The sequence below is a fragment of the Mobula hypostoma genome, chromosome 30 (genome assembly GCF_963921235.1).
Source record: "Mobula hypostoma chromosome 30, sMobHyp1.1, whole genome shotgun sequence".
NCBI lineage: Eukaryota > Metazoa > Chordata > Chondrichthyes > Myliobatiformes > Myliobatidae > Mobula > Mobula hypostoma.
In genome coordinates this window covers 18,586,833-18,613,520 of record NC_086126.1, presented here as the reverse complement: position 1 = coordinate 18,613,520, position 26,688 = coordinate 18,586,833, and the positions used below count along the sequence as shown (strand labels likewise).

The 26,688-nt window shown below is 43.3% G+C and overlaps 1 protein-coding gene across 1 annotated transcript; it reads left to right on the top strand.

Moving 5' to 3' along the window:
• The first annotated feature begins 922 nt into the window (after positions 1-922).
• LOC134339723 (putative transmembrane protein 244) lies at positions 923-24,752 on the top strand. The gene is made up of 6 exons (XM_063036447.1): positions 923-1,102; positions 12,662-12,747; positions 18,866-18,939; positions 21,173-21,298; positions 22,903-22,947; positions 23,971-24,752. The coding sequence occupies exons 1-6, from the start codon at positions 923-925 to the stop codon at positions 24,060-24,062; spliced, it is 603 nt and encodes a 200-aa protein (XP_062892517.1). The 3' UTR covers positions 24,063-24,752.
• The last annotated feature ends 1,936 nt before the right edge of the window (positions 24,753-26,688 follow it).

Genomic DNA, 26,688 nt, shown 5'->3' with positions numbered 1-26,688 from the left:
TACTCGCATATTAATCCTTTCTGTGATAGATGTTCGGGGCAGATAGCCTCTTTAACTCATATGTTTTGGTCTTGCCCTACTTTGGAAACTTTTTGGAGAGATATTTTCAATATTATTTCTAAGGTATTAAATATAGATATCTCTCCTCACCCTATTACTGCTATCTTTGGATTACCTAAAATTTCTAGTAATCTTTCCCCTTCAGCCCGTAGAATGATTGCATTTCTTACTTTAATGGCGAAAAGATGTATTTTACAACATTGGAAAGAGCTTAATGCTCCAACTACCTTTTTTTGGTTTTCTCAGACGATTTTATGTTTGAATCTGGAGAAAATTAGAAGTAACCTTTATGATTCTTCATTTAAATTTGAACAGATTTGGGGACCTTTTATTCGATATTTTCATTTAATGTAATATTTACCCTTCTTGTTTTTTTTTCACTGTTTTAATGGAGGTCGGGATTGAGGACGTGATTTTAAGTTTAACTCTGTTTGGTTTCAAGTTAGCCCATTGCTTTGCTTTGCTTTTAGGTAGTTGCACGGTGGGTTTTTTTTTTGGGGGGTTTTTTTTTTCTTTTTTCTTTTTTTTTCCATTGATATATATAAAATCTAGTATACTATTATGTTATCTTGGTTTCTTATGCTTAAATTACATTGTTTGTAGTATTTTCTTTTTGGTATTGTTATCTTTTGGAATTTTATTGTACTTTAACATTGTATTAATGTTTATATGGCTTACCTTTTTTGTATACTTACTCAATAAAAAGATTTAAAAAGAAAGAACTGGAGGGCATTGGTTTAAGATGAGATTTAATAAGGACCTGAAGGGCAACTTTTCCACACACAGGCTGGTCGGTAAATGGAATGAGCTGCTATGGGGAGTGGTTGAGTCAGGTACATTAAAAAGGTACTTGGGCAGGTAGATGGAAAGGAAAGGTTTTGAAGGATATGGGCCAAATGGAAGGAAATGGGACAAGGAGGAGGATGACCTTGATCATAATGTGGTGGTGAGGGGGTTACAGACCACGAGCTCAGATGGGAACTTTGGTCATCGTGGACCATTTGAGCTGAAGGGCTATGTTCAGTGCTGTGTGAATTGGACTGTAAGCCCTGGTGACTTATTTCAATGACATTAAACTTTTCTAAATGACATTATTTCTTTTTCGATTACAGACCCCGGTACCTGAAGTGAAGTTAACTGGGCTACAGTTACCTGCTTTTCATCTTCCACCCTTCTTCAACAATGGTTTTCAACTCCACTGGGACCTTTCTGTAACAGTGAGTTTTGACAGACTTCAATGTCTTTACTTTCTCTCCAGACTTCCTGTGAAAGCCTCCAGTGCAGGTCATTGGGACCAAGTAATGTTTGCTTTTAGGCCCATTATTTTTTTCCCTCGTGATGGTGATTGTTACACATTATGGCACAATGTTGAAATGTCCCCATCAGATATCTGTGGGATGTTTGCTGTGCCCCCACTGTGAACACTAATGCAAATTATTGGAGTTAACCTCTTGCTTTTTCCTTGTTAGTTTTAGATTTTGTCTCATCACTGGTTCCTGGAAAAATCCTGATCCTCTTGTCTGCCTCCTTTGACCACAGAATGTTCTTTGCTCTCTGTGATCCCTCTGTCTAATCGGGATCAATGTCTGCTAAGTGTTACGAACAGTCTCCTTCAACATCTGCCACTGCTCATTACTGACCCGTCCCTGAGCCTATTTACCCCATCTGCCCCAGACAACTCCACTGTCACGTCTCTGTAATTGCCTTTATTTAGGTTGAGGACACTGGTTCTGGACCCTGGTGTTCACCCTCAATCTGTGATCTGGAGATCTCCCACATTGTGATCACTTCTTCAGGGATCCTTCACCACAAGGTCTTTCGATAATCACACCTCATTACACAGCTTACATCTGAAATGGCCCGTTCATGGGTAAGATACTGCTGTAAGAAACTGTCTCTGACCATTCCATAAATTCCTCTTCCACTGTACCAGTTTGATTGGCTTAATTAATACATAGACTGAAGCAAACACACAGAAAATGCTGGAGGAACCCAGCAAACAGTCGACATTTTGGGCTGAGAACCTTCATCGAGATTAGAAAGAAAGGGACAAAAGCCAGAATAATGTGGTGGGGGAGGGGGAGGAGGACAGGTGAGGGGTGGGGAACGTGTGGTTTGTGGAGGGATGATGATCTCAGGAGCTGGGTGATAGGCAGAAAAGGCAAAGAGATGAAGAGAAAGGAATCTAATAGGAGAGAATGTTGGACCATGGGATGACACAGAGGAGGTGGAGAACCAGAGAGAGATGATGAGCAGGTCATGAGGGTGCATGAGGAGAGGTGAAGGGGTTAAATGGCCATCAGAATGGGTGAAAAGTCAGAAGAAAAGTGGTAGTTAGGTGGGGCGGGTGTGGAAACAGGGTAATGATTTCTCGAATTTGGAGAAATCAATGTTCATGCCATCGAGATTGGAGACTACACAGTCAGAATATGAGGTGTCGCTCGTCCAACCTGTACTCGGCCTCACTGTAGTGGGAGAGGAGGCCGTGTACAGACATGTTGATCATGGCCCTCCGCTGGTCAGGGTCGACCATGGATATTGCACCTGAGTTTCGAAGTCGATATGCAAGTAAGGGAAGTATGATATTTAAAGCAAGCAGTTGCCCATGCAGGGGCCCCTGCTCTCCACACAGCTGATGAATCCATAGCAACGACAGAGACCGATGCAGTCAGGCACCAGCGGTTTTGCAGGATTGCCAGTCTGCATTGAACACAGGACCGACAGGGAATCCAGCTCCGGATTGTTCCTCAGGGTTTACTCCCGAAGTCTTCCCCATGAATGGGTCTCGCCATAGGCCAGTGGAGGTTTGAGATCAGAATTTTTCTTCCACTTGATCTGCCAAGTATGGCTGAGGAGCCTCATCTGCCCATAGCAGTTGGTTATATGACACCAGTAAACCCATTTGCACCTTCCCCGTCACTAGAAATAGTTCGTCGAGTGTAGTAGCGAAGCCATATGTAAAAGCCAGGAGCTGGACTTGATTGACAGAGGCAATTTGAGGCGCACACCATTATCAGCATTTGATGGGAAGTGGGAGCTTGTCCCATTACCACCCCACCACCGGTTAAGACAGCTGTAAGCTATGTCAGTATGTGAATGGGGATACTCACTTGGAATGGGTTGCTGCCAGCAGATCGTGGTTGTTGCAGCTCACAGAGCAAAGATACTCGATGCAGCGCTACCCTAATCTGCTTCTGATTAAATCTCTCATGATAATCACAGTTCCATTCTCATCTCTCTTTGATATTTCCCCTCTTTGTGCTTTATCCCATCGGGAGGAACACCTGAGGATCTTGAGACCACTCCTCCCCATGTCTCCTTTCCCTCCCCCTTTCACCATCACTGTCCCTACATGTAAAGTGCCTATGAAAAGTATTCATGCCCCTTGGAAGTTTTCATCTTTTATTGTTTCACAACATTGAATCACAGTGGATTGAATTTGGGTTTTTTTTGATACTGATCAACGGTAAAAAAACTCATTTGTGTCAAAGTGAAAACAGATCTCTATATTAATTACAAATATAAAAACATAAAACAATTGCCTGTATAATTATTCACCCCCTTTAGTAGTAGTCATAGTCATACTTTATTGATCTGGAGGGAAATTGGTTTTCGTTACAGTTGCACCATAAATAATTAAATAGTAATAAAACCATAAATAATTAAATAGTAATATGTAAATTATGCCAGGAAATAAGTCCAGGACCAGCCTATTGGCTCAGGGTGTCTGACCCTCCAAGGGAGGAGTTGTAAAGTTTGATGGCCACAGGCAGGAATGACTTCCTATGACGCTCAGTGTTGCATCTCGGTGGAATGAGTCTCTGGCTGAATGTACTCCTGTGCCCACCCAGTCCATTATGCAGTGGATGGGAGACATTGTCCAAGATGGCATGCAACTTGGACAGCATCCTCTTTTCAGATACCAGCATCAGAGTCCAGTTCCATCTCCACAACACGCTGGCCTTACGAATGAGTTTGTTGATTCTGTTGGTGTTTGCTACCCTCAGCCTGCTGCCCCAGCACACAACAGCAAACATGATCACACTGGCCACCACAGACTCGTAGAACATCCTCAGCATCGTCCGACAGAGGTTAAAGGATCTCAGTCTCCTCAGGAAATAGAGACGGCTCTGACCCTTCTTGTAGACAGCCTCAGTGTTCTTAGACCAGTCCAGTTTATTGTCAATTCGTATCCCCAGGTATTTGTAATCCTCCACCATGTCCACACTGACCCCCTGGATGGAAACAGGGGTCACCGGTGCCTTAGCCCTTCTCAGGTCTACCACCAGCTCCTTAGTCTTTTTCACATTAAGCAGCAGATAATTCTGCTCACACCATGTGACACAGTTTCCTACTGTAGCCCTGTACTCAGCGTCATCTCCCTTGCTGATGCATCCAACTATGGCAGAGTCATCAGAAAACTTCTGAAGATGACAAGACTCTGTGCAGTAGTTGAAGTCTGAGGTGTAAATGGTGAAGAGAAAGGGAGACCCAGTGCTGCTGATCACTCTGTCGGACACACACAGCTCTGTATGACTCTGTATGACACACCAAATCATCACTGGTGCAGCCACTTGGTTTTAGGAGTTACATAATCAGTTTAATGGAGATCACCATGTGTAGTCAAGGTGTTTCAATTGAATGTAGTAAAATTATGTCTGTATCTGGAAGGTCCAACTACTGGTGAGTCAGTATCCTGGGAGAAACTACACCAGGAAGACAAATTAACACTCGAAGCAGCTCTGCAAAAAGGTTATTGAAAATCACATGTCAGGAGATGGATTCAAGTCACTGAATACCCTTGGAGTACAGTTATGTCAATCATCCAGAAATGGGAAGAATATGGCACAGCTGTAAATCTGCCAAGAGCAGGTCATCCTCAAAAACTGAGTGACGGTGCAAGAAGGGGACAAGTGAGAGAGGCTCCAAGTGACCTGTGACAACTCTGGAGGAGTTACAAGCTGCAGTGGCTGAGATGGGAGAGACTGTGCAGACAACAACTGTTGCCCAGGTGCTTCACTTCAAAGTCACAGCTTTTTGGGAGAGTGGTGAAGAGAAAGCCACTGAAAAATACTCTCATGAAGCCTTGCCTGGAATTTGCCAGAAGAAGTGACAGACCCTGAAGTCAGCTGGAAGAAGTTTCTATGGTCTGACATAAACAAAATTGCCCTTTTTGACCATCAAACTGAACACTAAGTTTGGCGGAAGCCAGTGACCGCAAGCACAAAACCAAAGCTGCACAGGAACGCCTTAAAACAAAGTTAGTGTCCTGCAGTGGCCAAGTCAGAGTCCAGACCTCAATCCAATTGTGACCGGACTTGAAATGGACAGTTCACGCACAAACTGCATGCATTCTGACAGATCTTCAGCAGTTTTGTAAAGAAGAAGGGGGAAAATTGCAGTGTCCAGGTGTGCAAAGCTGATAGAGACCTATCCACACAGAGTCTACTATGATTATTGCCAAAGGTGCATCATCTAATGACAGAATTGATGGAGGTGAATACTAATCCATCAGTAATTTTGTGGTTTATATTTGTAATTAGTTTAAATCCCTTTGTAAAGATCTTCTCATTTCGACACCACAGTCTTTTCTGATCATCAGTGTTTTCAATTAAATCCACGATGATTCAACGTTGTAAAACAATAAAACATGAAAACATCCAGTGAGACTAAATACTATAGGCACTGTATCCACCCCTTCAACAGCATGTTATGAACAAATCCACCCTGCTCCTTTCCATTTTGCCGATTCCGTGTGGAACACTGAACATGATGGAAGGTCGAATTCCCAGTCCCAGTCTCCTTAACTATGTCCCTGCAATAGCTGGTAGATCAAACATATTCGTCAATACACAATTTGGAATAGATGGCAACCTGCCCCTCGGCCCACAATATACGTGCTAATCATAATAATGTTGAGAATTTATAAAGTACTGGTGTGGTCTCACTTGGAGTATTGTGAGCAGTTTTGGGCCTTTTATCTTGGGAAGGATGGGCTGAAACTGGATGGGTTTCAAAGGACATTCTCGAAATTGATTCCAGGATTAAACAGCTTGTCATATGAAGAGTGTTTAATGGCTCTGGGCCTGATTCACTGGAATATCAAATGGTGAAAGGCCTTGATAAATTGGATGTGCAGAGGATGGGAGTATCTGAGACCAGAGGACACAGGCTCAGAGTGGAGGAGGATCCTTGTAGAATGTGGAGATGAGGAATTTCTTGAGCCACAGAGTGGTGAATCTGTGGAATTCATTGCCACAGGCAGCTCTTGATCCAAGACTTCATGTATATTTAAGGTAGAGATTGATAGATTCTTGATTGGTCAGAGCATGAAGGGACACATGGAGAAGGCAGGAGACTGGGGCTGAGAGGGAAAATGGATCAGCCACAATGAAATGTCGGAGCAGACTTGATGGGCCAAATGGTCTAATTCTACTCCTATACCTTATTGTCTGTATCACCACCTCACAAACCTGGAGCAACTTTGTCGTGTGTGATCTGCCCACACAAAGCCATGCTGATTGTCCCTAAGCAGGCCATGCCTTTCCATATGTGCATAAATCCTGTACCTGAATATCCTCCCCAGTAGCTTCCCTACCACAGAAATGAGGCTGCCCTGCCTGTAGAAACATAGAAAACCTACAGCATAATACAGGCCCTTCAGCCCAAAAAGCTGAACCGAACATGTCCTCACCTTTGAATTACCTAGGCTTACCCATAGACCTCTATTTTTCTAAGCTCCAGGTATCCATCCAGGAGTCTCTTAATAGGCTGTATCATTTCCGCCTCCACCACCGCCGCTGTCAGCCAAGTCCATGCACTCACCACTCTCTGCGTTTATTAAAAAAAAAAATTCTCCTCTGTACCTACTTCCAAGCACCTTAAAACTATGCCCCCTCATGTTAGCCATTTCAGCCCTGGGAAAAAGCCTCTGACTATTCACACGATCAACGCCTCTCATTATCTTGTACACCCAATCAGGTCACCTCTCATCCTCTGTCACTTCAAGGAGAAAAGGCCAAGTTCACTCAACCTATTCTCATAAGGCATGCTCCCCAATCCAGGCAACATCCTTGTAAATCTCCTCTGCACTCTTTATATGGTTTCCACGTCCTTCCTGTAGTGAAGTGAGCAGAATTGAGCATGTACTCAAAGTCGGGTCTGACCAGGGTCCTATATAGCTGCAACATTACCTCTCGGCTCTTAAACTCAATCCCACGGTTGATGAAGGCCAATGCACCATGTGCCTTTTTAACCAGAATCAACCTGTTTGGCAGCTTTGAGTATCCTATGAGCATGTACCCCAAGATCCCTCTGATCCTCCACACTGCCAAGAGTCTTACCATTAATGCTATATTCTGACATCATTTTTGACCGAGCTAACTGAACCACCTCACATTTATCTGGGTTGAACTCCATCTGCCACTTCTCAGCCCAGTTTTGTATCCTATCAATGTCCCGCTGTCACTTCTGACAGCCCTCCACACTATCCACAACACCTCCAACCTTTGTGTCATCAGCAAATTTATTAACCCATTCCTCCACTTCCTCATTCAGGTTATTTATAAACATCATGAACAGTAGGGGTCCCAGAACAAATCCCAGAGGCACACCACTGGTCACCGACCTCCATGCAGAATATGACCTAGTCGATGGTACGGTTGCAGTTCAGCATTTCTGTAATGGCCTATTCCATGCAGTATCAGAAACAATCAATTAATCAATAATTAACAGTCTCAGAATGTGGGAAACGACATTTTAGGAGAAATATGACTATTGAATCTTAATATAGAAGCATGCAGAGGCTAAGAGGGTAGCTAGATTTCTAGACACAAAAGGCATCAATGGAAAATTGGTGCTGAGGTAAAGAATGTTCATTTTGGATGGCAGAGTATTCTCTAAGAGCCGAATGACCTCCCTTCTTGCTCTCTTTTTTCCCGTTTGTCATTTTAAATGGGATAGACTCAAACCGTATCTGTATTTCGAAAGAGCCATCTACCCCATTCCCCTGTAGGTACTACATTGACATTTACTGAACGTTATCCTGGTCATGACCTATCTAACAGAAGCAAGAGAAAAGAAAGTCCACTCTGCATCATCAGCAAGGTGGTAAAAGTGTTGTGAAATGTCATCTTCATAATTTGCTCACTGATTTTTACTTTGGGTTTTGTCACAAGACCCAGCTTCAGATCTCGTCACAGCTTTTATCCAAAGAGGTGGAGTGAGAGTAACTGGCTTTGACATTGTACATTCTCCATATATCCCTGACAAGCACTATAAGAAGTTTATACATTTCAAATGGAACTCCTCTCATTTTTCTTAATGCTGGAAGCTAACCTGTCCTCACACAGCAAAGTTCAAAGTAAATATATGCCACCTCATACAACCCTGAGATTCATTTTCTTGTGGGCATACCCAGCAAATCGATAGATTAGTAACGGTAACAGGATCAATGAAAGATCAACCAGAGTGCAGAAAACAAACTGTGCAAATGCAAAAAGAAGAAGCAATAATATAAATAAGTAAACAATAAGTATGGAGATCATGAGATGAAGAGTCCTTGAAAGTGAGTCCTTTGGTTGTGGGAACATTTCAGTGATGGATATGTGAGGTTGAGGGAAGCTGCCCCCTTTAGTTCAAGAGCCTGATGGTTGAGGAGTCCCTGAATCTGGCAGTCCAAGTCTTGAGATTCTTCTACCTTCTTGCTGATGGCAGCAATGAGAAGAGAGCATGTCTACCCCTCACCAAGTCCTGCTGACCAACCCTAACCAGATCATGCTGACGATTCCCAGGCCTCTTTGTTCTTACTGCACACCTCAGTACCCTGCCATTCATATGAAGTGTACGGTCATGCACTTTGGTACAAGAAATGAAAGGGTTGACTATTTTCTAAATGGAGAGAAAATACAAAAAAACTGAGGTGCAAAGCATCTTGGGAGTCCTTGTGCAGGTTTCTCTGAAGGTTAATTTGCATGTTGAGCCTGTGGTGGGGAATGCAAATGCAATGTTAGCATTCACTTTAAGAAGTCTAGAATATAAAAGCAAGGATGTAATGTTGAGGCTTTATATGGAACTGGTGAGGCCTCACTTGGAGTATTGTGAGCAGGTTTGGGCCCCATATCTTACAAAGCATATGCTGAAACTGGAGAAGGTTCAAAAGAGGTTCAGAAAAATGATTGCAAGATTGAATGGCTTGTATTATGAAGAGTGTTGATGGTTCTGGCCTGTATTCACGAGAATTTAGAAGAATGAGGGATGATCTCATTAAAAACCTATCGAGTTGTGAGAGGCCTTGATAGGGTGGATGTGGAGAGGATGTTTTCTATGGTGGGAGAATCTAAGACTAGGGGACACAGCCTCAGAACAGAGGGGTGTCCTTTTAGAATGGAGATGAGGAGGGATTTCTTCAGCCTGAGAGTGGTGAATCTGTGGAATTATTTTCCACAGGCCATTGTGGAAGCCAAGTCTTTATGCATATTTATGGCAGATCTTGGTAGAACCTTGACTGGTCAGGGCCTGAAGGGATATGGGGGAAAGGCAGGAGATTGGGGCTGAGAGGAAAATTGGATCAGCCATGATAAAATAGTGGAGCAGACATGATGGGCCAAATGGCCTAATTCTACTCCTATATCTTGTGGTCTAATCGAGAATCTACTAATCTCTACCTTAAACATACCTAATGACTTGGCCTCCACAGCCGCCTGTAGCAACAAGTTCCACAATTGCTATTATTTTAAAAATAAATGAGCAAAGGCCTTCATTCTTAATCTCCAACACTGTCTCTTATGACAATTGTAAACCAATTACTTTCTGAAGATGACAGCATTTTTGTTCTTTACTTCAGGTTTTCTGCGGTATTTTGTCCTTGGCTAAATTCTACTGGCAAGGTAGACAGTTTACGATCTGCGGTTGTTGGGGTTGGTGATATCCAGAATTAACTCCTCTGCTGTCAACTCGTCCTGTGGGTAGCACTGTCTCTCTCCTTCGGCCGAGGACCGTGAAGCCAAAAGAACGAGAAGGAATAAGTCTCAGTGCAATTCAGAATCCTTTAGCTCTTTAAATAGCCTTCAGAGACAGTACCCCTGGAACAAAGGTATGGTTTTGGGAGTGAGCAGATTGCTGGCTTCTCATTTGATCAAGGTGGCTGTTAGAGGCCAGACTCTCACATCATCTGTTGGGAGCAGAAGCAGGCGTTCACGCTTCCCTTGTCCGTACAACAAAAACAACCCTCTGCTCCCCAATGGGTGCATATCTCTAAACAGCATTACAATAAAGTGAAAAAGGCAGAATACTGTGCAAATACATGGAGGGGGAGAAAAAGACATGGGTTTTCAAACCAATTGCAAATTCATGCAGTCATGAGGCACTGGTTCACTACACAGTATTTTTAGTCCAGCGCTTACTCCTAAACTGGACGTATCGTGAGAAATGTGTTCCATGAATGTGGAAAACAGAATGCGTTTCTCCTTATGTTTTCAACAGGCACATGTTATTTGAAATAAAACACTGGTTAAAATGTTATTACATCACAGCGCTAAGCAGTGTTGCATCCGTATTGTACTGTCTCAGTGCTTTTATATTTGTGTGCTGTAGCACTTTTCTTATTTGCAGTTAATTTTGTAAATAACATTATTGTTTGCATTTCTGGTCAGATGCTAAATGCATTTCATTGGCTTTGTATCTGTACTCGGCACAATGACAATAAAGTTGAATCTAATCTAATCTAAAATGTCCAAGACAATTGCCCATGGTTACACTGCATGCCGCCTTGGCGCACCAACTAATCTAATTAATTATTTAATAAAATAGCATGGAATAGGCCTATCCAGCCTTTAGAGCTGCACTGGCCAACAACCCCCGATTTAATCCCATCCTAATCACAGGACAGTTTACAATGAGCAATTAATCTATCAACCAGTACGTCTTTGGATTGTGGGAGGAGACCGGAGCACCCAGAGGAAACCCACGCGGTCACGGGGAGAACGTACAAACTCCTTACAGGCAGCGGCGGGAATTGAACCCGGGCCACCTGTACTGTAAACCGATGTGCTAACCACTATGCTACTGTGTCACCATTCTTGCATTAGTTGTGAGTATTGAATAATTACACAAAATTGATAAATTTTTGGAAACGAGATGCTGAGGAGTTTTAGTCCTTATAACAACAAATCTCGGCTATGTGTTCTTGGTATTTTGGGAGAATGTAAGAGTGTTAGCTTTCCCTAGAAATCACAAAAGTAAAAAATTGTCAGTATCTTGTTGCAGTAATAAACACATGAGAAATCCTAGCAGGAGACCATCAAAATGTGTTCAAAATTGGGACCTTCACAGTCCTGTTGGTGTTACTCCACAACTATGGGAATTGCATGTTTTCTGGAGAGAAATGGCAAGTGCATCACAAAATATTTCATATTATTGTCCATCTAGGGTGACCATGGAGACAAATCCATACACGTGCACACATGCACACGAGAGAGAGAGAGAGAGAGAGAGAAATACACACACATATATAAGTATGTACAGTATATGTCACCATATACAACCCTGAGCTTCATGGTCATGGTAGTCTTCCTCGGGGTAAACAAGTTTAAAGGGAGAGTCTTTTTTCGTAAAAGTGAAATGTGTCCTCCATAATTTCGGAGGTCTGTAAAGCTTTATGGAAAGCATTGCAGCCAGAGTTCCTTCCCTGCATTTCAGTCGCCCCCTGGGAAGCTATTGCAGTGTAGGAGGAAATGCGATGCTCCCAAGCGGACCAATCACAGTTGTTGCGGTTTGCAGTCTGCGTTGCAATGACACGTAGGTACATTTTGGGAGAGGTGCACGTCAGGCTAGGGCGTAGGGATCCACGTAGGCACTGCATAGGGTTCGTGGCTATGCCGTACCTACGATGTCGATTTGACACACGAGTATAAATCAGCCTTTAGTCCTGAAGAAGGGTCTCGGTCCAAAACATCGACAGTTTATACGTTTCCATAGATGCTGCCTGGCCTGCTGAGTTTCTCCAGCATTTTGGATGTTGTGCCTCGACTGGTAAGCCTTCTTTACTCCCCTATCTAAGTGTGCGGCAATTTTTCAGTTCCGTGGACCCCAGGGACACTCCGTAAACCATTTCTCTTAAGGGTCCTGCCATTCGCTGTGCACTTTATTTTGATGGAAGCGAGGGTTTTCCACCATGCTCTGCAGCCTCCTTCGATCCTGCACGCTGGAGCCCCACAACACCAGACGGTGATGCAGCCAGTCAGAATGTTCTCCACTGCCCGGCGGTGGAAATTTGTGAGAGTCTTTGGTGATATACCAAAATCTCCTCGAAGTTTCTAATGAATTCCCGCTGCTGTCTGTCAGAGTTTTTACATACTGCCCATGACTGCGTGGGTTTCCTCCAGGTGCTCCGGTTTCCTCCCACAGTTCAAAGGCGTATCTATTAGTAGGTTAATTGCTTATTGTAAATTGTCCCATGAAGAGGCTAGGATTAAATCTGGAGATTGCTGGGCGGCGTGATTCAAAGGGCCGGAAGGGCCTATCCACACTGTATCTCAATAAGTAGTAAATGAAAAAAACAACTTAGCAAAAAACTAATCCATGTTGGTTTGCATTTTCCTAGACTATCCTGCTGAACTTGCTGCTCTGCTCGCTGGTGTTCTACACAGTCTACTACCTGTTTGCAAGTGTCTGCTTTGGAGCATTTGGGTAAGACATATTGTCGCAGTTACAGTGGCATGCAAAAGTTTGGGCACCCCGGTCAAAATTTCTGTTACTGTGAATAGTTAAGTGAGTAGAAGATGAACTGATCTCCAAAAGTCATAAAATTAAAGATGAAACATTCTTTTCAACATTTTAAGCAAGATTAGTGTATTATTTTTGTTTTGTACAATTTTAGAGTGAAAAACGGGAAAGGAGCACCATGCAAAAGTTTGGGCACCCCAAGAGATTTGAGCTCTCTGATAACTTTTCCCAAGGTCTCAGACCTTAATGAGCTTGTTAGGGCTATGGCTAACAAGTTGTCATTAGGAAAGGTCAGGTGATACAAATTTCAAAGCTTTACCCTGACTCCTCAAGCCTTGTCCCAACAATCAGCAGCCATGGGCTCCTCTAAGCAGCTGCCTAGCACTCTGAAAATTAAAATAAATGATGCCCACAAAGCAGGAGAAGGCTATAAGAAGATAGCAAAGCGTTTTCAGGTAGCCATTTCCTCAGTTCGTAATGTAATTAAGAAATGGCAGTTAACAGGAACGGTGGAGGTCAAGTTGAAGACTGGAAGACCAAGAAAACTTTCCGAGAGAACTGCTCATAGGATTGCTAGAAAGGCAAATCAAAATCCCTCTTTGACTGCAAAAGACCTTCAGGAAGATTTAGCAGACTCTGGAGTGGTGGTGCACTGTTCTACTGTGCAGCGACACCTGCACAAATATGACCTTCATGGAAGAGTCATCAGAAGAAAATCTTTCCTGCGTCCTCACAACAAAGTTCAGGGTCAGAAGTTTGCATAGGAATATCTAAACAAGCCTGATGCATTTTGGAAACAAGACCTGATGAAGTTAAAATAGAACTTATTGGCTGCAATGAGAAAAGGTATGTTTGCAGAAAAAAGGGTGCAGAATTTCGTGAAAAGAACACCTCTCCAACTGCTAAGCACAGGGGTGGATCAATCATGCTTTGGGCTTGTGTTGCAGCCTGTGGCACAGGGAACATTTCACTGGTAGAGGGAAGAATGAATTCAATTACATGCCAGCAAATTCTGGAAGCAAACATCACACCTTCTGTAAGAAAGCTGAAGATGAAAAGAGAATGGCTTCTACAACAGAATAATGATCCTAAACACACCTCAAAATCCACAATTGACTACCACAAGAGGCGCAAGCTGAAGGTTTTGCCATGACCCTGAATGTCCTCCGACTTAAACATCATCGAAAATCTGTGGATAGACCTGAAAAGAGCAGTGCATGCAAGACGGCCCGAGAATCTCACAGAACTAAAAGCCTTTTGCAAGGAAGAATGGGTAAAAATCCCCCAAACAAGAATTGAAGGACTCTTAGCTGGCTACAGAAAGTGTTTACAAACTGTGATACTTGCCAAAGGGGGTGTTACTAAGTACTGACCATGCAGGGTGCCCAAACTTTTGCTTCGGGCCCTTTTCCTTTTTTGTTATTTTGAAACTGTAAAAGTGGAGATGCTGGTAGTGTTGGTTGTGTTGCGATGGGTGGAGAAAGCTAGACAAGTCAAAGTGTTGATATGCTCAGATTCATCCTCAGTTCTAGCAAGTTTAAGGTCTTTTCACTCAAACAGTCAGCAAGATGTACTTTATGAAGTCCTTCAGTCAGTCACAAGAATTGCAAATCAGGGAGGTCAGGTAAAATTTCTATGGGTTCCAGCACATGTAGGGGTGAAGGGGAATGAGAGGGTGGATGAATTGTCAAAGAGGGCGTTAAAGAAAGAAAATATAGAAATGCACATTTGGATCCAAAATAAACTTGGCAATAGGAGAGATTGTGAAACAATGCCTCTGATTAGTTTTATTGCACAGAGATCAGTGCTGGGACGTGTGCTGCCTTACATAAAAATGAGACACATGTTCAATAAATTTGCAGATGACACAAAGATTTGTGGAATTCTGTTCAGTGCAGCATAGCCTTAGGCTACAGGGTAATATCAGTGTGTGGATGAAATGGGCTTTTGCTGTTCAATTGCCTTGTCCATTCATCCCCCTCCAGTAATCTCCTTCCCGGCACTTATCCCTGCAAGTGGCCAAAGTGCTACACCTGCTTATTCACTTCCTCCCTCACCTCCATTCAGGGCCCCAACAGTCCTTCCAGGTGAGGCAACACTTCACTGGGGTCGCCTATTGTATCCGGCGCTCCTGATGCGGGCTCATCTACATTGGTGAGACCCATCATAAGTTGGGGGACCACTTTGTCAAACACCTCTGCTCCTTCTGCCAAAAGCAGAACTTCTCAGTGGCGAAACATTTTAATTCCCATTCCCATTCTCCTTCGGAATTGTCGGCCCAAGGCCTCCTCTTGTGCCATGATGAGGCCACCCTCAGGGTGGGGGAGCAACATATTGCATTCCGTCTGGATAGCCTCCAAACTGATGGCGTGAATATTAACTACTTCTTCCGGTAAAAAAAAATACCCTCCCTCTCCTCTCTTTTATTCTCCACTCCAGCCCCTTACCTCTGTTCACCTGCTTACGACTTCCCCTTGGGTCCCCTCTGCCTTCCCTTTCTCCTGTGGTCCACTTTCCTATCAGATTCCTTCCTCTCCAGCCCTTTACCTTTCCAACCCACCTGGCTTTACCTATCATCTTTTAGCTTATCCTCCTTCCCCTACCCCTGCCTTTTCATTCTGTCATCTTCCCAGTCCTGAGCCAAGCGTCTTGGCCTGAAATGTCGACTCTCTGATGCTATGGTAGCTTCAACCGTGAGCCATTATAGTTGCTCATCTGGTTACTCAAATGTGGTGAAAGACTCTACGTCCACCATCCCTCGAGGTTGCAACCACCCTCCCTGTATTCACCAAATATGATGTCCTCCTCCTCGTAAATCTTCATACAAAGTATCCAATTAGGATCTTGCCTTGATGTCTGCTGAGCTGGTGGGCCACGGTTAGATCTCAGATGGATAATCTATAGGTAACATTGATTGGATTCCAGTTCAATTGACAATATTACAGTAACTAGGTATTGTTAGAACTCTGGAAAATGACAAGGTTGTGAGGAAGGAGCTTACGTATGGAATTAGGAGAACCAGAAGGGGCCATGAGGAGGCCTTGGTGAGTGGGATTAAAGAAAACCCCAAGGCATTCTACAAGTATGTGAAGAGCAAGAGGATGAGCCGTGTGAGAATAGGACCAAATCAGGTGTGATAGTGGAAACGTACATGGAGTCGGAGGAGGTAGCCGAGGTGCTTAATACTTTGTTTCAGTATTCACGAGGGAAAAAGACCTTGGCAATTGCAGGAATGACTTACAGCAGACTGAAACACTTGGGAATATATAGACATTAAGCAAAAGGATGTGCTGGAGCTTTTGAAAAGTATGAAGTTAGATAAGTCACTGGGACCAGATGAGGTATACCCTCGGCTAATGTGAGAAGCAAGGGAGGAGATTGCTGAGCCTCTTGTGATGATCTTTGCGTCATCAATAGGGACGGGAGAAGTACCGGAGGATTGGAGGGTTGCAAATGTTGTTCCCTTGTTCAAGAAAAGGAGATAACCCAGGAGATTGTAGACAAGTGAGTCTGACTTCAGTGGTGCGCAAGTTGTTGGAGAAGGTCCTGAAAGGTACGATTTATGAGCATTTGGAGAGACATAATCTGATTAGGGATAGCCTGCATGGCTTTGTCAAGGGAAGGTCGTGCCTCATGAGCCTGATTGAATTCTTTGAGGATGTAATGAAACACTTCGAAGGTAGAGTAGTGGAAGTGGATTTCAGTAAGGCATTTGAAAAGGTTCCCCGTGCAAGGCTCCTTCAGAAAGTAAGGAGGCATGGGATCCAAGGAGGCCCTGCTTTGTGAGTCCAGAATTGGCTTGCCAGCAGAAGACAAAGGCTGGTTGTAGATGGTTCATATTCTGCATGGAGGTCGGTGACCAGTGGTGTTCTGCAGGGATCTGTTCTGGGACCCCTCCTCTTTGTGACTTTTACAAATGACCTGGATGAGGAAGTAGAAAGGTGAGTTAGTAAGTTTGCTGATGACACAAAGGTTGGGGGTGCTGTAGGTAATCTGGAGGGTTGTCAGAGGTTACAGCGGGACATCCATGGGATGCAGAACTGGGCTGAGAAGTGGCAGATGGAGTTCAACCCAGATAAGTGTGAAGTGGTTCAGTTTGTTAGGTCCAATTTGAAGACAGATTATAATATAAATGGTAAGACTCTTGGCAGTGTGCAGGATCTGAGAGATCTTGGGGTCTGTGTTGATAGGACACTCAAAGCTGCTGCGCAGGTTGACAGTGTTGTTAAGAAGGCGTATGATGTGTTGGCATTCATCAACCATGGGATTGAGTTCAAGAGCCGTGAGGTAATGTTACAGCTATATAAGACCTTGGTCAGACCCCAATTGGAGTACTGTGTTCAGTTCTGGTCACCTCACTACAGGAAGGACGTGGATACTATAGAGAGAGTGCATAAGAGATTTACAAGGATGTTACCTGGATTGGAGAGCGTACCTTATGAGAATAGGTTGAGTGTACTTGGCCTTTTCTGCTTGGAGTGATGGAGGATGAGAGGTGACCTGATAGAGGGCTATAAGATGATGAGGGGCGTTGATCGTGTGGATAGCCAGAGGCTTTTTCCCAGGGATGAAATGGCTAACACAAGGGGGCATAGTTTTAGGGTGCTTGGAAATGGGTACCGAGCGGACATCAGGGGTAAGTTTTTCACACAGAGTGGTGGGTGCGTGGACTGCACTGCTGGTAGTGGTGGTGGAAGCGGATATAATAGTGTCTTTTAAGATACTCTTAGATAGGTACATAGAGCCCAGACAAATAGAGGGCTACGTGATAGGGAAATTCTAGGCAGTCTGTAGAGTAGGTTACATGATTGGCACAACATTGTGGGCCGAAGGGCCTGTAATGTGCTGCAAATTCCTGTGTTCTATGTTCTTCTTTCATTTCCATAGATGCTGCCTGACCAGCTGAATTCCTCCAACATTTTATGTGCATGTTTGAGAAATGGCTGATAATATTAGCACTGATAAACATAATGTGATGTGCTTTGGGAGTATTAAGGAGGCTGGGACATACACCATGGACAGTCCGATCATTGGAAGTATCGAGGAAGGGATGGACCTTGGTCTGCAAGACCAAAGAGCCTTGGAAGATGGCAGCATAGCGAGACAAAAACCATATTGAATATTGGCTTTCATTATCCGGGGCATTGAAAGCTGCTTATTCAGTTAATTAGTATGCCAAAATAGTCGTGAACATAATGATTTAATAATTGTGCAAATGGCTTTTTAGTACACAAAAATTCCTGAAAGAAATACTGGAAAGAACGGCTAGTAAATTTAGTAACTTCACCATTAATGGCTGGGGATTGGAAATGAGAATGTTCTTAGTGTATTAAAAATGGTGTCCGATGGACTCAGTGGCCTAACAATCTTATCCTATCGACAATCCCTTATGCCCGTATTTAAATTTAAAAAGAATTCATTCTTTGGGAAGCAAGCTCTGGGAAGGTTTGTGTAGTGGCAAAATGGATCCAAAATCAAAACAAAACAATTGCTATCAGCCACTTGTCTGACACGCCACTGCTCCAAAGATTCGAATTCCTCATTCTGTTCCTTAATTAGCAATTAATATTATTGAGCGTTATCTCAGCAATCAGCAAAGATATGACCTTCACGGTCCCAAAATAAGCATCTACAAGTAACATATTCCCTTCGCTTTTGCCATGTCCCCACTAATATGACTAGTTACCATATACACATAATAAATGCCCAGCACAGAATATAGGGCTCCTACAATTTGTAATGTTTCTCTTTCATTAGCTCTTAAGAGGCTTAACAAGGTAGATGTGGACTTGTTGGGGTTCCTGACTGTCTCAAAGTAAGGGATCAATCTGAGAAAAGGTGACAAGAAATTTCTTCTCCCCAAAGTTATTTAATCATTGCAGAAACCCAGTCGCTGAACACTTTCACGACTAGATCTGTTTTTATTTATTATGGGAATTGGGTTTGTTCGGAACGATGGTGCTGAAGTAAAAGACCAGCCATGAAATTATTGAATGATTGAACAGGGGTGATGGGCTGAATGGTCTACGTTTGCTTCCACATCCTATATTCATATGTTCCTGAAACGCTTTGTGCATTGCAGTCTTGATTCATTCGATGGGTTGATTCCATTTGACTTTAAAACTCCAGCTTCAACATCCAGCTCAAAGTACCTAGGTAAGAAAAATTACACAATTGATTGAGAGTTTCAAAATTATAATATGATCAAAGTGCTGTGGAGTAGAATTATTATTTATTTTGGGCTCACTAGATGAGCAACTTGAATCCCTGCAAGTTGTAAAACGCTGAAATACATGGGTCCTAATCAGGTTGGGTTTGGATGTAACTAGAGTGGAGAGATCGGCTCTCAGTTATATACTATTGACATTAATGAATTAGAGGAAGGAATGAAATATAAGGTTTCCGGGTTTGCAGATGATACACACGTGGGTGGAAGAATGTTGTGAGGAGGACGCAGTGATTCTGCATTCTGACATAGGTAGAATGATTGGCTTAGGGAATATTTGGGGTAATGCACCTCTGGAACCAAAAGGCAAGTTGTTATCGAAATGGAGAGAGACTTTGTGTGAGTGAAATTCAGAGGAATCCAAGAGGTGAAGTGCCACTTACAGCATCCCAATAAGTTGCATCTCCATCTGGTGTGGGAGCAGCAGAACATCGGACTGGTCGTCCCCTCAAAGGATTTGTGAGAATGGCCGAGAGGATCATAGGGTCTCCCTACCATTCATCGGGGACATATATCAGGAGCATTGTGTTCACAGGGCCCTTCGTATTATTAAGGATCTCACCCATCCATCCAGCTTCCTCCTTAACTTTCTACCATCAGGCAGGAGACTCCGATGCATAAAGACAAAACCTCCAGTATGGGAAACAGTTTCTTCCCTCAGGCCATTAGGCCTCTGAAGTCACTGCCGTGTCACATTCAAAATGTCACCGGTTAAACTGTTCTGTACCTTCCAATATTTAACTTGTGCACTTTACTTTGTTTAATTATGAGTAATTCATCTGTAGATTTTAGCCTTACTTTCATAAGTTATTACGTATTATAGGTGTTTACACCCTGGTCCAGAGAAATGTTGGCTCGTTTGATGGTAAACATGTAAATAGCTAAATAACAATAAACTTGACTTGAATCAGAAAAAGTTGGTATGCAGATCCAATGTGTAGTTAAGAAGGCAAGTGGCATTTTCGCATTTATTGAAAATGAACTGGAGTTTAAAAATAGAGAGTTTAATAAGAGAGGATCATAGGGTCGCCCTACCATTTACGAGTTTAGCTTTATCATAGTTGTACAACCTATTGTTGAGACTAAACCTGGAATACTGTACACAATTTTGTTCTACTTACCTTAAAACAAAGTAGTATTTCCAGTGGTTTTGTTCGGTTACTGCTTATGCAGTGTTAGCAGTGAGGAGGATGCTAAGAGGATGCAGGGTGACTTGGATAGGTTGGGTGAGTGGGCAAACTCATGGCAGATGCAATTTAATGTGGATAAATGTGAAGTTATCCACTTTGGTGGCAAAAATAGGAAAACAGATTATTATCTGAATGGTGGCCGATTAGGAAAAGGGGAGGTGCAACGAGACCTGGGTGTCATTATACACCAGTCATTGAAAGTGGGCATGCAGGTACAGCAGGCGGTGAAAAAGGCGAACAGTATGCTGGCATTTATAGCGAGAGGATTCGAGTACAGGAGCAGGGAGGTACTACTGCAGTTGTACAAGGCCTTGGTGAGACCACACCTGGAGTATTGTGTGCAGTTTTGGTCCCCTAATCTGAGGAAAGACATCTTTGCCATAGAGGGAGTACAAAGAAGGTTCACCAGATTGATTCCTGGGATGGCAGGTCTTTCATATGAAGAAAGACTGGATGAACTGGGCTTGTACTCGTTGGAATTTAGAAGATTGAGGGGGGATCTGATTGAAACGTATAAGATCCTAAAGGGATTGGACAGGCTAGATGCGGGAAGATTGTTCCCGATGTTGGGGAGGTCTAGAACGAGGGGTCACAGTTTGAGGATAGAGGGGAAGCCTTTTAGGACCGAGGTTAGGAAAAACTTCTTCACACAGAGAGTGGTGAATCTGTGGAATTCTCTGCCACAGCAAACTGTTGAGGCCAGTTCATTAGCTATGTTTAAAAGGAAGTTAGATATGGCCCTTGTGGCTACAGGGGTCAGGGGGTATGGAGGGAAGGCTGGGTTCTGAGTTGGATGATCAGCCATGATCATAATAAATGGCGGTGCAGGCTCGAAGGGCCGAATGGCCTACTCCTGCACCTATTTTCTATGTTTCTATGTTTCTATGTTTTTGCTAATAGTTTACAATAAAATGGCTTTACTGTGGTACTTGTAATGAATCTTGTCAATAAGTTTCTTTCTTCACTCTCGTAGTGAACCTGCTGTCAATGGAACTGACATATTTCATCAGCGGTCTGCTGTTTGCAGCTATAGTTAAGGAAAGGGTTTGGGACGACTCTTTCACAGTTGCACTCAGTCATATCCTGCTGACTTCAGCAGGTAAGAACTCCCATTTAATCATATCATGAATTGGAATATGAGAGTCATTTTATATCGGCTTTAAGTACTATTGTTTTCCTCAGTGTCAATTATTCTAATTGCTCTTTGTTTCACTGGTGAGTATATCCTAGGCCACTGATGTGGTGACCAAGAAATTCTCCATCAGTCCCTTTGTACGTGCGTATGAAGTATATCTGCCAGGGTTTATGCAGAACCAGACAGAGGTGGAAACATCTGGCTTGGTGTAAAGGCTATACTTCTGCATCAACGGTCTCGAGTATTAAGTCAGAAAACATGAGAAGCTGGAGAAGCTGGGGTTATTCTCCTTAAAGCAATAGAAACATAGAAAATAGGTGCAAGAGTAGGCCATTCGGCCCTTCGAGCCTGCACCGCCATTTATTATGATCATGGCTAATCATCCAACTCAGAACCCTGCACCAGCCTTCCCCCCATACCCCCTGATCCCTTTAGCCACAAGGGCCATATCTAACTCCCACTTAAATATAGCCAATGAACTGGCCTCAACTGTTTCCTGTGGCAGAGAATTCCACAGATTCACTACTCTCTGTGTGAAGAAGGTTTTCCTAATCTCAGTCCTAAAAGACTTCCCCTTTATCCTCAAACTGTGACCCCTCGTTCTGGACCTCCCCAACATCGGGAACAATCTTCCTGCATCTAGCCTGTCCAATCCCTTCAGGATTTTATACATTTCAATCAGATCACCCCTCAATCTTCTAAATTCCAACGAGTACAAGCCCAGTTCATCCAGTCTTTCTTCATATGAAAGTCCTGCCATCCCAGGAATCAATCTGGTGAACTTTCTTTGTACTCCCTCTATGGCAAGGATGTCTTTCCTCAGATTAGGGGACCAAAACTGCACACAATACTCCAGGTGTGGTCTCACCAAGGCCTTGTACAACTGCAGTAGTACCTCCCTGCTCCTGTACTCAAATCCTCTCGCTATAAATGCCAGCATACCACTCGCCCTTTTCACCGCCTGCTGTACCTGCATGCCCACTTTCAATGACTGGTGTATAATGACACCCAGGTCTCGTTGCACCTCCCCTTTTCCTAATCGGCCACCATTATTTATTGATATACAGCGGGGAGTAGGCCTTTCCTGCCCTTTGAACCGCGCCACCCAGCAATCTCCCAATTTAATCCCAGCCTAATCACAGCTCAATTTACAATGACCAGTTAATCTACTAATCGGTACAACTTTGGACTGGGAGAAAGCCAGAGCACCTGGAGGAAACCCACGCGGTCATGGGGGGGAACATACAAACTCCTTACAGGCAGCATCGGGAATTAAACCGAGGTTGATGTTACTGTAAAACTTTTCCTAGCCGCTATGCTACCGTGCCGCCCCATTCTCCAACCTTCTCCCCGTAACCTTCAACGCCCTTTCTAATCAAGAACTTATCAACCTCTGCTTTAAACAGACCCAGTGACTTGGCCTCCACAGCCATCTGTGGCAGTGAATTCCAAAGATTCACTGTCCTCTTGCTAAAGAAATTCCTCCTCGTTTTGCTTGTTTTAAGAATCTTGCGTCAAGGTGTGAAACACTGCAAAGTCATTAAATTCAGGTTTCATTTCATTTCCAGTGATGGTCGAATTTCCTTTAGTATGGCAGTGGTGGTTGGCATTGGGTGAGTCTGAGTAGATTTTCTTCAAAAATGTTATAAACATGCTGTACATTCTTTATTCAATTCACCTCTGAATAGTTAAATCAGACTCTACTGGACAATGAGCACTAAATTTCTTTTTGCAGCTTAACAGAGATACAATGCTGAAATGATGTTATCATAGTTAGTCATAGAGTCAGGCCCTTTGCCCTAAATTGTCTCTGCTGACCATGTTATACAGCAATCTACTCTCATCGGCTCATGTTTGGTTCATAGCTCTTTAAACCTCTCCAATCCATGCACTTGATGGTTTTTAAATGTTCAATGGTTCAGTTTAATATCAGAGAATGTATACACTATACAACTTGAAATTCTTACTCTTCACAGACTTCCACGAAACAGTACTCTAGTAATTTTATATATTGCACTATACTGCTGCAAAAAAAAAAACAAATTTCATGGCATATGTGAGTGGTGATAAACCTGTGGGTCTCTATTGTGGACTGAGAGTGGGAAGGAGGCAGGGAGAGGAGAATCATGGTTGGGAAAAGGGGAAGGGAGAGGGAAGCACCAGAGAGACATTCTGGAATGATTAATAAACCAATTGTTTGGCATCAAATGACCTTGCCTGTTGTCTCAGAGCTGGGTGTATCTGCACCTACAGCAAACCCCCACCCCTGCCACTCCTCTGCTTCCACCTGTCCCAGACCCCTCCCACGGCGCTCCACGCTCACTATTCCCAACATCCTTTGCTCCTGCCGGAGTTACAAACTCGCTCTCTGCTCCACGTTGACAAGTACAGCACCGTGCAAAAGCCTTCGCTGTGTATGTGTGCCTGAGACTTTTGCACTGTCCTGTATCTGGCAGCTCATCCCAAATACATACACACCGCCCTTTGCACTGAGAAGCTGCCCCTGATGTCCCTTTTAAATTTCTGATGCCTGATCTTCAACCTATTCCATCTTATAAAGTATTGTAAGACTATCTGTACAGTTCATAGACCATGGTGATAGTTATGAGTTTTAACGACTATGATTCTTCTTTTAGGTGTCGGTTTGTTGCTGATGATTGCTGATGGACAGTTGGTTGCACATTTCGTTTTCCGGAATAACCCCAGTTACTCTTCAGTCAATGTTTGAGAGAGAATGGAGGAAACATGGCTGCAGACATCAAGGAACTAAAGAGAGCTCTACGACTGTGTGGACTGATGCCGTATCTGTATTCACTTTAGTGTATAAAAAAGTCGCGCTTTTTCAGCGATATCACACGCTTGAAATGCAGACCCTACATTTTATCTGTGAGACGGGTTATTTTGTGGCAAGAAAATTATGAAAATCGGGGAACTGAAACAAGAGATTAATTTTACAATTTCATTGCCCTGCGTTGTTCCGATGTTTCATTGTTCCCGCTTTCCAAGGTTCTCTTGAAAAGTGATGAGTTTGGAGATAATTTTAATTTTGCCCAAACTTATGTGCAGTTGGAACGGCTTGAAAAAGTTTGCTTTGAACGTGCTCTTGATAAGAATTGCTAGAACAGAATTATCTCCGGTATAAGTTGAGACCTTGTAAAATGTGCTCCAGTCAGGCCAGCTTTTGTTCAGTTTGACTGTGCCAGGTTGACGTGAAAACAAACTTGTGAAACTTTTAAAAATTGAGCACAAAAAGAATTAGTTTATTCAGATTTTCTTTTTATGTGTAGTGTATTCATAGTTGTAAAGTAGAATTTAAAATACTCCCCAGAAGTGTTTACAGTATTCATATAAAATATTAAACTTTATTTCTATTTTGATGCAGTGTTTATAGACATGTATTTTAATAATTACAATAAACATATTACATATGTATATAATTATTTCTATTTTGTATTATTTTATTTAGCGATACTGTATAGTATGGAATGGGTCCTTTCGGCCCAACAAGCTGCACCACCCAGCAACTCACCAATTTAACAGTAGCCTAATCACAGGACACTTTACAATGACCAATTAACCGATGTGGGAGGAAACCGGAGCACCTGGAGGAAACCCACGTGGCCCGGAGAGAATGTACAAACTCCTTGCAGAAGACGCTGGAATTGAACTCCCAACTCTGGAACACCCTGAACTGTGATAGCATTGTGCTAACTGCTACACCACCATGGTGCCTGCCCTTCAACACCTTTAACTTCAAATTTTTAAATAAATAAAATATTACCCATTGCCGGTTTATATATGGTGAAATTTAATCTACAAAGTTCGCAAATAAGATTGAAAGAGTACAGAAAAAAATTTACAAGGATGTTGCCAGAACTGAAAGACCTGAGTTATAAGGAAAGATTGAACAGGTGAGGACTTTATTCCTTAGAACGTAGAAGACTGAGAGGAGATTTGATAGAGGTATACAAAATTATGAGGGGTATAGATAGCGTAAAGGTAAGCAGGCTTTTTCCACTGAGGTTGGATGGGACTACAACTAGAAGTCATGGTTTAAGGGTGAAGGTGAAAAGTTTAAGGGGTGTTACGTACCCCGTAACTGGGTTGCCAAACCAGCAGAAATGGATCACTCAGTTGGAGTCTGGAGTACTAGAACTAAGAAAGTTTTATTAAAGAAACAAGCAACACAGTAATCGAAAGGATAATAAATGCAACAGTTCAGTGATGATAAACACACATGTGCACAGCATTAAGATAACAGCATCAATCAAGCTCTATCGTTGTCTAGGGGTAAATGACCAATTTCAAAATGACTCAAAGTTCAGTCCAGTTAGTAGTTCAGTTCGCAGTAATCGTTGCCATGGCGATGGACAACGTGGGGGAAGAGAGAGATAGAATAGGAACAACTGATCATTCAGAACACTGCTTCACTCACAGACCAGCGGGATGGCTCACAAACAGCTTTTTGGGCGGGTCCTTGGTGATGTCACCTGAGGTCACCGACTGTGACCCCTCCTCCAGATGCGGTCGATCCTCTGCAGTGAACCTGGCACCCAGGCAAGGGCGGAGACACACCGGGTTCCCGCTGATCGTACCTTTCCACCCTTGTCGTTGTCTGATGCTTCTCACCCACTCGTGAGAGGCGCACCGCTTCCAGGGTCTCGTTACCTCGGGTGGCGTGTGTGTCCGTCTTAGCGAACCTGTCCCTTTTTATCCCCCTGCTGGGGGTATCGCCTGTCCATCACTTCAAACAGTTCAGGGTTCAAAGGGGGGAGCCGCTCCAGACAGCTCTCCCTCCCACATCCCTTCATTACACATCTCCAGACGCTGCTCCATTGTTCCTTATCTCTCCTTCCCCTGAGGGCAGGTGGCAGACCAACTGCTGATGCCACTGATGCTAGCCCAGGCCAGCAAACATCTTAATTTTATGTGTATTCTCGTAACACTTCCCCCCTTTAAGGATTTTTACCGGGAGGTAAAAATTACAAACATGACTACATTATCTGATACATACACAATATACATCTTTAACAGTTATTTAGCTAATACAGAGAATTTGAAGCTGTCAACACCTTGACAGACAGTCATCACATTTTCTGTTCCTTTTACACGTGTTATTAATAATCCCTTAGACCAGGCTCCAACTCAGCAAACTTCATAGTGGCCAAAAACACTGATGTATTGCGACCAATGTAACCTCTCATTTGGTTTTGTCCCGGACCACAACAACAAGGGTCGTCCCATTCCGGCTCAGTTTTCTCTCGCAAGGGCTTAGTAGGAGGGGGACGGGTATTGACCGCAGAGTTATTGCAAAACTTCCTGCAGTACCCCACCATCGCCAAAAGCCTTCTGAG

Bases quoted from the DNA above. Each gene is read 5' to 3' on its own strand.
- LOC134339723 (XM_063036447.1), top strand. From the start codon at position 923: ATGGAAAGGAAAGGTTTTGAAGGATATGGGCCAAATGGAAGGAAATGG. The intron at 1,103-12,661 runs GTAAGCCCTGGT...GCATTTTCCTAG, and splicing joins AGTGCTGTGTGAATTGGACT to ACTATCCTGCTGAACTTGCT. The intron at 22,948-23,970 runs GTGAGTCTGAGT...TTCTTCTTTTAG, and splicing joins GCAGTGGTGGTTGGCATTGG to GTGTCGGTTTGTTGCTGATG.